We start from the raw sequence: 13,189 nt of genomic DNA on the forward strand, positions 1-13,189 counted from the left end.
CCAAAAGATTTCCTTCCCAGCACTAAGAGAACAGCCCACACTGCATCACAAGCTGGTGGCCTGGGGTACTGCACAGTCCGTACGCTACAGCCCGACTGGGAGCTCCCACTGAGTCTTAAGAGCTCAGGACTCTCCAAGGGCCTCACACAAAGCTCAAAGAAACGAGCAGCAGAACTGCACCATTTGGAACAGCTGGCAGAGTTCATGCCCACAGATGCCTGCTCTTGCTAGCACCTCTGCAAAATGGATTTATTTGGTTTGCCAAGACATTCACGGGGGGTTGACAGGACAAGAGATTTCCGCATAGGCTGATCCACTGTGGCAGCCACTTAGAAAACACTGCTAGCCAAGTGAGCTAAAACTATTAGAAAAAAAAAAACAAACCACCTTTATTTACACTGAAGAGCATCCAGCAGGACCCTCCCTCCCCCGGCCACACATGCACGCACACTGACTTCTTCCTTCCCTTACATCCGCTGCAAGCTGGGGATCCTGCTGCCGCACTTCATCTCTCAGTGCTCTATCCGGACCACCATGACCGTAACATTGTCCGCTGACCCTCGCTGTACTGCCTTGTTGGCCAGTCTGTTACAGGCAGCTTCATATCTAGCATCTGCTTCTAGCTTCCCTTCTCTCGTCTGGATGTTCTTATCCTGTTGGGATGAGGAAAGACAATGCTGATTGCTCCCAGCAAAGCATGTAGATGCAAGCACATAGTAATTTCCAAGCATGGGGAAGCAAAACAAATAAGGACAACCTCATGTAAAAGGGAGGATACCCTGGCAGAAGTACATTTCTGCAAGCTGGAGGCATTCCATTTCGTGTCCCCTGCCCTGACAAACCCAGCCCCCACGCTGCCTTCTCCTCACCTCCAGGCAGGACACAATGAAGTTCACAGCTTCTTCTGGTGTAAAGACTTTAAAGAGGCCATCACATGCTATCAGAATGAACCTGGAAATCAAGCAGAGACAGGTTCCAAGGCTGAATCTTTGGCTCCCCAGCCTCAGCAAAATCCCTCCAAGCTATTTTATGAGTACCCACGCTCCAATTGAAAGGGAAGATGCCATAAAGCTCATCTGGAAATCCCTCGGAAGCACCAGAAGTCCTCTGGTGCTCCAGAACCTACCATTCACAGAGCTGAGGCAATTCAAAGTACAGGCCAAAGAGTCAGGCAAACAATGCAAGACCTATATCAGGACATCCTGACAGTCCTACTGACACTGCACCATTAGGCAAGACCATATACCACACCCTGCTGGAAAGCTCCATTATTTCTCTAAGAACTGCTTCTTTCCTTTGAGTCCTTTTCATTCACATATTTTCCCTGTGAAGTAGCTAATGCAAGGAAATAGAGAAACACAGCCAGCTTAATACCTTATGTGCATCCCTTTAAATCCTTTACATTTCCACGCTCCTGAGGTATGCAAAAATTTAAATAGAAATATTAAAAAGAAAAGCAAGCAGCTTAACCCAGCAATAGAGGCGTAACTGTGATCGGAAAACTCTGCCACAAGGTATTGCTGCAGGCTGCAGAATGTTCAGGGGACACAAAGCCCAAGGCCAGGAGAACTGCCTCCTAGCTCACCACCAGAGGATGGCGGGGGGCAGCCTGCTGTGCACTCCATGCCTGCACAGGGGATTGTATTAACCAGGAGCCCTAACCAGAGTCACCAGACAAGGAAAACTACAATTATCGCACAGAAGTGGCCAGCCTGCCAGAGCAGCACGTCTCTGAAGACGTCGTTTCAGAGCCTGATACTCAGAATATCTTTAGAAATATTTGAGTGGATCATTTGATATGCAACTCTAATCCCAGAAAAAGCAGCAGTACTGGGTTACATTCTCACCTCGGAGAGCCTGCAGGGCCATACTGACCTGAAAGCTCACAGCAATTTGTCATTGCCAATCATATGTTAGTAAAGTATCTCAAATCTCCAAATACCAAGAGCCAAATGCAATGGTATTTGTGGGTACCATGACTGCTAGAAACAACTCTTGGACAGGATAGGGATCCAAGAATTCAAGCCTTAACAAACTGCTTCATTCAGAGCATGAAGGAAGTCTAAGGCTCATGTATGTTATCACTGCTGTGAGGCCGGTTTCTCCAACAGGAGCCTTTACAGTATCTTGACAGAGTGAGGCAGCAGCATTATCCCACTATAGTGGTAAGAACAGGAGCAGAGAGACATCAGCAGTAAGAGCATCCTCTAATTCTGCGTGATCAGTCTGAAGTGCCTTGGCCCTAAGAGCAGAGCATACGGTGTTGTGCAGCTTGTGCTACTTCTGCTGAGCAGAGCTAGGATGCAGGCAACCCCCTTGTGCACGGGCACGCTTTACCTGTCGTTGTGTGTGAGTTGGCAGCGTTTGATATCTGGCACAGAGATAACACCACACCGTTTGTACTGGCCATCCCCAATGGAGCGGGAAACCTCCAGCACTCCTAGGACTCTTCCGTCCCTGCACAAGGAAAGAAAACACTGAGAGCCCTCCCCACACACGCACATCTCACTGCACTGGCTGATGGACTTCATGGTGCATTCAGCTGCCTCGTACAAATCCTGACCCACTTTCCCAGCAAGTTCAAATCTTCCCTTCAAAGTCTCTTTCCCTTTCTGCATGTTTGTGTGAAGCTTTGGGAAACAAGTGGAGGGGGGGGGAAGAAATGAAGTCAGGAGAATTCAAGACTGCTTTCTGTCTCCCTGCCCGAACTCAAGTCCTGCTTAGCCTAGCAAGCCAGGGAAGTAAGAGTTATGTGCTGAGCTGAACTCCCAGAGGCAGAGGTTTGAATTCACAGATTATTTTTTGGCAAGGTATCTAGCCAACTGCATTTCAACAGAAGCACAGAGTGCAGCAGGCAAGACCAGGGTCTGAGCCAGCAGCCCCTCCTGTCCTCTGCCTATCAGGACACCAACCCCTATAGACTGGCTCAGCTGGGGGCAGTTCCAAGGAGCGAAAACCATGGCACTTTCTCCTGATCACTTGGTCTTTACTAACCACCAATCGCAGCAACCAGTTCTGTGAAACCCGAGTTACAGTCCTCCTTAGGAAGCAGTTTTGTTTGCTAAACTTTTCCAATTAACTGAGTGCTGCCCCAACAGAAGCACCTTCCTACACTCCACCTTTCCAACAATTCAGCATCTTCTCCCCCAAAAGGCTCTTCTGTGCACTCTGGAAAGCCAGAAGCTCATTCATCTCTTAGTCCAACCAGCCCCGCTTGAGATAAAAGCAAGAAGTGAGGCACGTCACAGAGAAGGGATCTGATGCTCATGCACTCTGCAACTTATCTCTTGGGTCCAAAATATTGAATTACAAGCAGTGGGAGAGGCTCCCAGGCAGCCAGGGAGATGTTTCCCCAGTTCTGAAAAGAGCTAACAGACACTGGCCCATCTCTTTCCTGCGTGCAAAGATAGATCAGTGCTAAGCATAAGAAGCAGCATGTGCTCTCCAGAGATAAGGGGAACAAGGCACTCCAGACATGGCAGCATGACAGAATTGAGCCCACCCCTCCCCACCCCAGGGGGGGCATTCTGCCTCCGCGGGCACCAAGGTACTTCACCTGCACCGAGTCCTCTCTTGTGAGGATGCCATTAAATCAAGAAACAGCCTTCAGAGAAGGGAGAGAACCTAGCCAGGGAAGCAGACACAGCTGCCCAAACAGCCATGCACACCTACATGCACAGGATATGCATTAAGATAATCCCACTCTGGCTCCAGAAACCTCCCTCCTACTGCAGACCACCTCAGTGCATCAGCTAACCCCCAGGGCAGCAACACCAACTGACATCAAGGGCTTCTCATGCCCTCTCAAACCATCCCACCTCTCACAGGACAAGGAAGGAGAGGTGATGTCGCAAGCACGGAAGTGAGTTCTGTTCACAGAACACTCTACAGTGTGCAGGAAGTCATAATTTCTTAAACAACCAAGTCCAGCTCTGTAGGTCAAGCTTAAGCATGTCCATGCTTGCACCACACTGCCAGGCTTTCACATGGGTTCTTCCTGCCTTTGCAGCACAGCACCCCACTGCCATTGTAAGCCCCTGGGAAGCCAGCCCCCATCAACCAACTCAAGCCACTGAATCCTTAGACATCTCAGGCACCACTGTGCCTCCCACAGACAGCAACAGATTCTCTCTGGGCTCTCACTAGCATATGCACTGGGCTCAAGAAACACCAGAAACTTAGTGCTTGGGCCCAAAGTTGGGCCAGGGTTTAGAATTGCTCACTCACACCCTTTAGGCACTTACCTGACATTTCCCCCAGCTTTCTGTATCCGCATACGCTCCTCATATTGGGTGGGGTTGTGCTCCTTACTGAGGCTTAAGGCCGCGTGTTTCTGACTCTCTTCATTGTAACGACACAGAATCGCCTGTGCTGACAAAAGTCCCTTGTGACTAAACAACAACAAAACTGCAGCAAGAAGAACTTCTTGAGAGCAAGCTACAAGTTGTAGTGAATGGGGCTACGTCGGGCTGGTGACTGGTGACCAGTGGTGCTCCTCAGGGCTCAGTCTTAGGGCCAGTGCTGTTCAATATTTTTATCAGTGATCTGGATGCAGGAGTTGAATGCACCATTAGCAATTTTGCTCACAGTACCAAACTGGGAGGTGCTGTTGACTCTCTGAAGGGACAAGAGGCCTTGCAGAGGGATCTAGATAGATTGCAGCATCAGGCAATCTTCAATGCCATGAAATTTAACAAGTCCAAGTGCTGGATTCTGCACCTGGGACAGAGTAACGCCAGGCCCAAGTACAAATTGGGAGAGGAGTGGGTGTAGAGCAGCCCTGCAGAAAGGGATCTGGGGGTGCTGGTCGGCAGTATGCTCAACAGGAGCCAGGAATGTGTGCCCTGGCAGCCAAGGGGGCAAACCCCATCCTGGGGTGCATCAAACACAGCATGACCAGCCAGTCAAGAGAAGGGATTGTCCCGCTGTATTTGGTGTTGGTGTGGCCTCACCTCGAGTACTGTGTGCAGTTCTGGGCCCCTCCATTTAAGAAGGATGTGAAGGTACTGGACATTCATGTCCAGAGGAGGGCAACCAAGCTGGTGGCAGGGCTGGAAGGAATGTCCTACGAGGAGTGGCTAAGGACACTGGGTTTGTCTGGTTTGGAGAAAAGGAGGCTGAGGGGGGACCTCATTGCTCTCTGCAGCTTCCTGAGGAGGCGAAGTGGGGAGGGAGGTGCTGAGCTCTTCTCCCGGGGATCCAGGGACAGGACACCCAGAAATGGTTCAAAGCTGCACCAGGGGAGGTTCTGACTGGACATTTGGAAACATTTTGTTACCCAAAGGGTGGTCAAACACTGGAACAGACTTCCTGGAGAGGTGGTCAATGCCCCAAGCCTGTCAGTGTTTAAGAGGCATTTGGACAATGCCCTTACTAATATGCTTTAATTTTTGGTCAGCCCTGAAGTGGACGGCTCATCAGTTGGACTAAATGATCGTTGTAGGTCCCTTCCAACTGAAATAGTCTATTCTACTGTGAGATATTTAGCGTCACCAAGAGAGTGCTACCACACACTGTTGTTTTACACTATGGGAGACAACACAGAAGTACCCTGCACCTACCCAGAACAAGATGCTTTCTAGGAACAGTTGGGGAGCTCAGGGCAACTGGGACATCCCACACAAACACCTCGCCCTTCAGGGCTAATAAAGCTCTCGGAGGAACCGAGACGCCAGCAGTGGGCTCCTCCATTCTGCTTACCCGGCTGTCCCCAAGGTTGGCTATGTAGAGAATATTGTCGACAGCTAGGACACAAGTAGCTGTGGAGCCATCTTTCCATGCTGGCTTCCTGAAGGGAACAAAAATGAGATTACTAAGTGGGGAAAACAATGTTTAAGAAGTTAGTCACAGCGTGCTCCTGGGGACTCAAGGAAGTGTCGTGTGCCAACACGCAGCAGTCAGCTAGCACAAGCCCCCAGCAGCTGCCTGCAAGCAGCTAGAGAAACAGTGGTAAATAGCAAGCTGGTCAAGGACAGAGGAGCTGCACAGAGTACTGCCTTCTAAACGCATGGCCAATGCCCAACTGGTTCAAATACTGCCAGCCATGCTCCTCATATCAGCCCTTCTTCACATTCAGCTCCCAGGAAAGCTCATCTGTGGCTGGAACAGGCTCAGCCCCAATGACTGCCCAGAAGCTATAGCATCATGAGCAAATAAGCACCCCAAACTCATCCTCAGGAGGCTCCTTCTTTGCAGCAAAAGGAAGGCACAGCCAGGATTGCCGCAGAGTTGCCTTCCTTTTTGCTTTCATTTCCCTTCCTTTTTTCACAGTACCCCTGCCCACCTGCCTCAGTCCTCACCACCCCACCTCAGCAACAACACCACTCATTCAGTCATTCTCCTGATATTTCACTTGCTGTAGTTAAGCTTGTATCTCTACAGCTCTAGGTAAAACAAGAAGCGTTTCTTAGATTACAGCTGCCAGACTAGCCCTCCCCACAATGAAGCCCGGCTACAGTGACACACTTCACTGAAACTAGCTTTGAGAAACTCATTTCTAGACATACTTCATCCAGTTCTTCCTAACTTCAAAGGTGCGGCTGAATGAAGATCATTCATTTCATCATCAATACAGCTATCGCTAGTGATCCTTTATAGCGCCTTTGTTGTAAGTCACGTTTCTGATGAAACAGAGACTGGTTTGGGAACAACACTGTTGTGACAGACTCAAAGAAGCTTTTTCCTTTTTCTTGGTCAAACTTGTTGATCTGATTAGGATTAAGAGACTGAGCCACTTTGTAATTTACTTAAAATTGAAAGTTAGCAGGCAATCTCAGAATCAGATGCACCAACAGCCTGTGTTAGAGGTGTCACTATGAAATCAGAAAAAAAAAACCCCACCCCAAAAAATGTGTAAAGGACTGGTAACAAAGTGACTGTATTTTAAATGCAATCTACATCTTCCCTAGTCCACACAGTTGGTGTGCCAGTTCAGCAGAGACTGAGAGAAGGTAAGGGTGCTTGCACTCAAAACCCAGCCGGAAGGCAGGCCGGCAATTATCCCACAGAAAGTAGCTGCTGTGCTTTTCAGCTTCATTTTAAAATAATCTGCTAGAAACAAGCTTAAGATGAGGGACATTCATTATCAACATCTCTGTTTTCAAGAGGTGAAGAAAGCAAGATTTAAACTTACATTGGGAGAGTTAAGTCTTTCAACACAGGGCATTAAAAACAACCTCAGAGATGTGCTCCAGCCTGGCAAGCACATACTCACAACAGGAATGCAGCTCTAAAGCAAGCTGCACACAGCAGCCTGCAAAGTACTGCTCTACAGATGCCCTCCTGCCACACTCTGATGCCGTCAAACACAGAGATCTGATCTCAGGCAGTATGGGATAAGTCACTTAAGCAACATGCTAAGTCTTTAAAAAGAAGGCAAACAAGATGCCATGGTAAGGACAGAGGTGCATTCGTGTTCATGTTTTGGTTCCTTCCTTTACTACAAACATGTATTTTAGTCTAAGGGGTCCTACAGACCACTTACCACAGAGTAAAACCAGAACGTGCCGTGATCTAGCTCTAGCAGGCACTCAGCTGGCAGTTACAGCCTGGCACAGCTAAGCTGTGAATGGGGTTTTGCCAACGCATACACACAACTCAAGGTTTCCTCTGCCCTGCTCAGAACTAAGGCCTGTGAGATGCAAGCTAAGAAATACAAACACATGTGAAGCATTTACACTTACTGGCTGGATGCCTGCTTTAGAAACTCTTCATCTGTGTGTTTGAAGGTATCCAAAAGGCATCTCTTCACAGTTTTCTCCACGCTGACTACCTCACCTGTCAGACAGGGAAAACAGCAACTAAGCTCCAGCCAAAATGTATCTGACCTATCCCAGTCCCTCCCTTCGCTCATCCAACATTCAATCAGGCAGTGCATCTCTCAGACCCTGTGCAGACCAGCTAGGGCGCATCCTGGGCTCACACTACCAAAAATCTGCCCAGTAACATGTGTGGAGAATTTATGACATACCATTCACCCCCACAGGCATATTTTAACGCTTGAAGTGGCACTGCCAAAACTGGCAACAGCACATCTCACACTTGTTTAGCAGTTTACAACTGGCTACTTGTACCCTTGTGCCAAAACTTTCCCGGGAGACAATGCAGTCTCACTGGCCCACTGGGAAAAAGGGATGGGAACTGTAGAACTACGCCAAAACAAATAAGTTTCCCTATCCACTGCCATAATGTCAAGGCAGAAAAGGTGATGGTTGTCCTACAGCCCTTATTCCACTCCTCTCACCTTTAGGAAATTTCTTAATCAGGTTTTGGTGCAGATTCTGTGCTGCAAATTTTGAGGCTCGGACTCCCCCATGGCCATCAAAAACAGCGAAGTACGAGACACGTGTGCTGTGAGGGAACAAAGAGCAGCAGAAAGGGGCTAAGAAAGGCCATTAGCCAGAGGGTAGGATTGAGTACATTTGTCTCCGTAACACCCTGCCCTGTGTCAGCCAGGCTGAATAAATACTGCACTCCAAGGCACAAACAAAGGTAGCACACCTCTAAGCTCACACATTCAAGCATTTATGTGGTTTACGTGTGGAAGCACTGAGGTGAGAACTTTCTTGTAATTTTCCACCCCTCAAGAAAATGAAGGGCAAAAGAGAATTTATAGACCACAACTTGGCATAAAAGCAGCTAAACATTTCACCCCAAGGGCACTGCAAACTCGCCAGCACTACACAGAGTGTCTGTGTAGTCCTACAGTTCTTTCCATGCCTAAACTTGTTGAAACCATGCTGCAAACAAGAAACTCAGATCCCTCAGCACACAAAGCTCTCGGGACAATATTAGTTCAGAAGCTAAATCCAGTATCAGGATGATGCTTAAGAGCATTCCTTTAAATACACACACTCCCCCTTACACACACTTATATGTGTTAATTTGCTAAGAGATTTAAACTTTTCAAATGAGAGAGTTCTGACATCTGTCTTCTCTTCTTTGAGCGCTCTCCATTGCCACAGTTAGGGTTTTACACACTGTAAAATCCCCAAAGCAAGGCCCGATTACTTATAATTAAACTGAGGATCTCTAAACCCACACTTACATTTGGGTAACAGAGGCTCAATATCCAGAGTTACCAGGCCCTCACAGGTATTTGTATATAATAGTCCCGTGATTTGCCCAGGAACACAGCTAATGATTCAGCCCAGGTCTCCCAATAACAAGCCCAAACCGCATACCATGACGCATGTGTAATCAAGAGCTTCAGCTGCTCAAAGCAAAAAGGATCATATCATGCGCTTAGCTGAAGCAAGCTGGAGCTCCTTCACCCCTGTGATGGCTGCCATCCACAGCTTTATTCTGGCAGTTGGGGCCCACTTACATTTGGAAGGGCAGAGGCTGGCATTCCTCAGTGATATCGTTTAAGATGACATGTGCATCCTGCATGTCTTCTCTTTCACCTTTCCTCTCTGCCACATAACCCTTCAATCCAAGAATGCCCGCTGACCCTAAAGGGGAACAAAGCAGATACACGCATGCAAATCAAACTCCTCCATCTCTTCAGCTCAGGCTGAAAACCAGTAAACCAGTGACCACTTTCCAGCTTTCAGAACCCTATCCTAGCACTGCAGCAAAGTACTGCCCTCATCCTGCAACAAAACATCTGGCACTTTCTGCTGAACAGGATATATTTATTTTGTAACATGGGGTTTTAAGTGCCCCCAAGGTCAGCAGCTATAAAAAACGCTTGCCCCCATTTTGGCAGGCAGCTGTAGCCAAGTGGGACTGCTGGCATTGGACAGGGCTCTTACCAAAAAGGGGTAGGGGGGCAGGGTAAGTGTATGGCACTGAACCTGCAGATTAAACAAAGCACAGGTTTAAGAGGGTGCTAAGGACAGGAAATCAGGGTCTGCTGTTCCCAGAACATGTCCCTTCCTTTATACCCCTGAACACATCTTATTCCCAAAGCTGCAATATAACAGGCAGGCACCTGCACTGAAGTCTAATGCCCTATAGGTAACAGCAAGTCCCTCTCTCTGGCTTTCTTAGCAGCCACCCAGTGGAGAGATTTGTGGATGTGGCAAAAGAAACTGGTGTAGCTCTAGTCTTCCAGAGCTTTCACAACCAATCCCCTCCTTGGCAGCATAGGAACTTAACCTACAAACACCAAGGTGCTTGCTGCTCAGCTTCTGCCACTTCAGCAGGGCCAGTAAGAAGGCCCAGGTGAGGGAGGCAGAGAGTGCCAGGGAGCTCAAGGGGCTTCCACAGACCGCCACAGCAGTTTGTTCCCTACGATAGGCTGAAAATGCAAGTGGACTGAAGAACCAAAGCTCAGCTTTGGTCTGGACTTACTCAGCCCAACATCAAAAGTACAAATCAAGTACATTTGTTTTCAAACTGTCTGAAAACCTTTACAAACTTTCTTTTCCACAAGTTCTTCCCTGCCATTCTTCTCTTCCTCCTCCAAGGACTTTCTCTTCTCCCCTTTCCCATGGCTCCCTGCTGATGAGACCTGCTCAGTAGCACTGGAGGCTGAAAGAAAGCAAAAACGCAGGTGGCTGAAGTCTTCCAGCTCTGTTTTACTTGTATAAATTCAGCAGCTAGTCCTTTTATACTGAAGCACTCTCAGGAGCGCAGGCTCACACACTCACACAGTATTAAGCGACCAGAGGTATTACTGAACAAGACATACTAACTGACCACAAATGCACACACACAACTTCACTCAGCACGTACAACCCACGGTACACATCGCTGTCTAACCCAGCAAGTGCCGATTTGATCACTTTATGTTGTATGACCCTACCTCAGGCACAGTACCGTTGTGTTTGGCTGGCAGGTTGTTGATTCTCCCCACCAACCTACAGTTTGTTTCTTAGCTACCAGCCTTTTTTGCAGTTAACTGCTCAGGAAGTTAACATTTCAGGTTGGAGGACTTCTGATTTTTTTTTATTGTTTTCATTTGTGTCCATAAATTGTGCCCACAACAATGCAAAGAAGTGCATTTTGTTACTCTGAATTTTCTAAGGGTTTCAGAAGACAGGTTACAAATTAAAGCTAGCAAACAAAATACGATTCCCATGATGTCAGAACCCTAGCCTTTTCCTTCTGGAGATTTATTCTCATATGGTATAGCGAATTATCTCACCTCCTCCCAGGTGCTAGCAAACACCTGGCTGCCTGCAGAAAGCCTTGCCAGACCAGCAGTCTGGTTTTGAAGACATTTACAGCTAGGAACAAGAAGGCAGTCTGTGCCCACAGCCGAAAAGCAACAGAAGCCAGGGCAGTGGCAGCACCGGGCCAGCACTGCCTTCACTCTTAGCAAGTGTACATGTACTTTCACTCCCAAAGCAGGGAGCTTTCAGGCACAGACAACAGGGGTCCCCAAAAGACATCAGAGGGATGTACTGCTGGGAACAGATCTAAGTTTACTTTTAAAGAGTCAGAATCCCAACTTAAACAATCAGGGCACAAACAGATCGCCATGACCAGTATCAGCCAACCCGGACACCAGCTTAACTTGCCATGGGGCCAACAAAACAGGCTACATCAGTGGGTTTTCCTGAGAAGGGCAGGTCAGCAGAGGCTTGGTGAGCTGACACAGCTCCTTACCTGTGTCACCGCTGCTGGCTGGCGGAAGATCATCAAAAAGTAAAGAACCTCCTTTTCCTGGAGCACAAGAAAAAGGCAAGAACTAAATACCTTTGTTCCTTTCAGGGAATAATGCTCTGTGTACACCCCTCCTGAGGTGCAGAAATTATAAAATGCCAGTTTACCAAAGCAAGCCAAATTTCCACTTCTGTTACTGGACGGTGGGGGCAAACTCAGGCCTTACATTTCTTTCAGGGTATACTTATATGGAACATATGTGGAACATCTATAACATTCTGGTTATCCAAAAAAAACACAAGAAGAGGAAAGCAACTGCTCTGCACACAGGTGCTGACAACTCGACTGTCTTTATCCTGTCTAACAAAAAGGGTTTACATGAGTTTCACCCCAAGAGATGCTGATGGACGAAACACGGGAAGCCGAACTAACGGCAGGAAGGGAGCACTCATACCTGAGTCAGCACTGCTGGCTGGTGGGAGATCGTCAAAAAGCAGAGGCCCTTTCTGGGCTTCCTTCCCTGTAAGACACCAGGGCAGAGTCAGGACCCGCTGCGGGCATTCAGGGGTTGGTTTCTGGAGGGACTGCCCCCCACGTGAGCACAAGTAGGGTAACCGAGGAGAGCCTTGGCTATCTTTCTTCCATCTCTACTTTAGGCAGGTCCTACACGAGCAAAACAACCACCCGCCTGGGGATGACGTGAACTTCTATCTTGAAAACAGATATATTTTTTTTTTTGCTAGCAATTCACTCAACTGGTGTTAACATTCCTCAGCAGTCTGACCAAGATGTTACAGGATGGGAGGGGCCCAGAAAGCACCAAATTATTTCAAGTAACTGTTACAGCTCTCCACAGACCCCCGACCCGCAGCAGCACAGAGGGGAAAGCCTCCAGCACGACCTAAACCTATCGGCTAACGCTCTGCATCTGAACGAGTCCCAGGCAAAAAAGAAAACCACAAAAAAACCCCAAAACCTGTAATTTCTCCAAGGGTTTTTGAGCCATCCCCTCCCGCAGCCGCCCCCTCCCCCACCCGCCCCTCAAGCCCTCTGCTGCTACCGCCGCCCCGGTGCTCTCCCTGTAGCGGTGGGAGAACGGGGCCGGCGCCTGCCCCCGGAGGAGCTCGCTGCCCCGGCGGCGCTGAAGCAGGCCCGGCGGGGCCCCGCGGCCTGTCAGGCCCTGCCTGGGCGAGGCCCCGCCCCGGGGCCGGGTACAGCAGGACGGCGGTTAGGCGCCCGCCCCAGAGGTGGCGGGCCCCTCACCCGCCGCCGAGGAGCCGGGCTCCGGGAGGTCCCCGAACAGATCCATCCCGCCGCCACGCCGGCAGCGCCGCCGCCGAGGCCGCTTCCTCCTGCCCAGGCGCCGCTCCGGGCCCGCCTCCCCGCCCCCCAGGCTGCCAATCTCCCCGCGAGGCCAATCAGCGGCCGCGGACGGGCCGGAAGTAGGCGCGCGGCCCAGAGGCGGGGCGGCGGGGCGGGAGCGGAAGGCCGCCGTTGGGCCCGCCCCCGCGAGACGCCTGTCAATCCCCCCAGCGGGAGGCGGGGCGCCCCGTCAAACACCCCCGCCGGGCGGCAGCGCCGCGCCTTCTCCGCCAATCGGAAGGCGGGGCCGCCCTGCCAATCAGTGCCGTTGCCT

At 49.6% G+C, this 13,189-nt stretch overlaps 1 protein-coding gene across 1 annotated transcript; it reads right to left on the bottom strand.

Moving 5' to 3' along the window:
* Nucleotides 1-182: 182 nt before the first annotated feature.
* Nucleotides 183-12,947, bottom strand: ILKAP (ILK associated serine/threonine phosphatase). Its single transcript, XM_052803161.1, has 12 exons — nt 12,817-12,947; nt 12,008-12,073; nt 11,557-11,613; nt 10,354-10,476; nt 9,326-9,452; nt 8,243-8,349; nt 7,683-7,776; nt 5,701-5,788; nt 4,245-4,366; nt 2,338-2,457; nt 870-951; nt 183-653 (listed from the first exon to the last, which is right to left on the bottom strand). The coding sequence occupies exons 1-12, from the start codon at nt 12,860-12,862 to the stop codon at nt 513-515; spliced, it is 1,173 nt and encodes a 390-aa protein (XP_052659121.1). The 5' UTR covers nt 12,863-12,947; the 3' UTR covers nt 183-512.
* Between the last annotated feature and the right edge of the window lie 242 nt (nt 12,948-13,189).

This window comes from Harpia harpyja, chromosome 12, assembly GCF_026419915.1.
Source record: "Harpia harpyja isolate bHarHar1 chromosome 12, bHarHar1 primary haplotype, whole genome shotgun sequence".
In the NCBI taxonomy this organism is placed as follows: Eukaryota; Metazoa; Chordata; class Aves; order Accipitriformes; family Accipitridae; genus Harpia; species Harpia harpyja.

Coding starts and splice junctions, on each gene's coding strand:
- ILKAP (XM_052803161.1), bottom strand. CDS start 12,862: ATGGATCTGTTCGGGGACCTCCCGGAGCCCGGCTCCTCGGCGGCGG. Junction 11,614..12,007: donor AGCCAGCAGTGCTGACTCAG/GTATGAGTGCTC, acceptor CTTGTGCTCCAG/GAAAAGGAGGTTCTTTACTT. Junction 7,777..8,242: donor GATTAAGAAATTTCCTAAAG/GTGAGAGGAGTG, acceptor CCTGTCTGACAG/GTGAGGTAGTCAGCGTGGAG.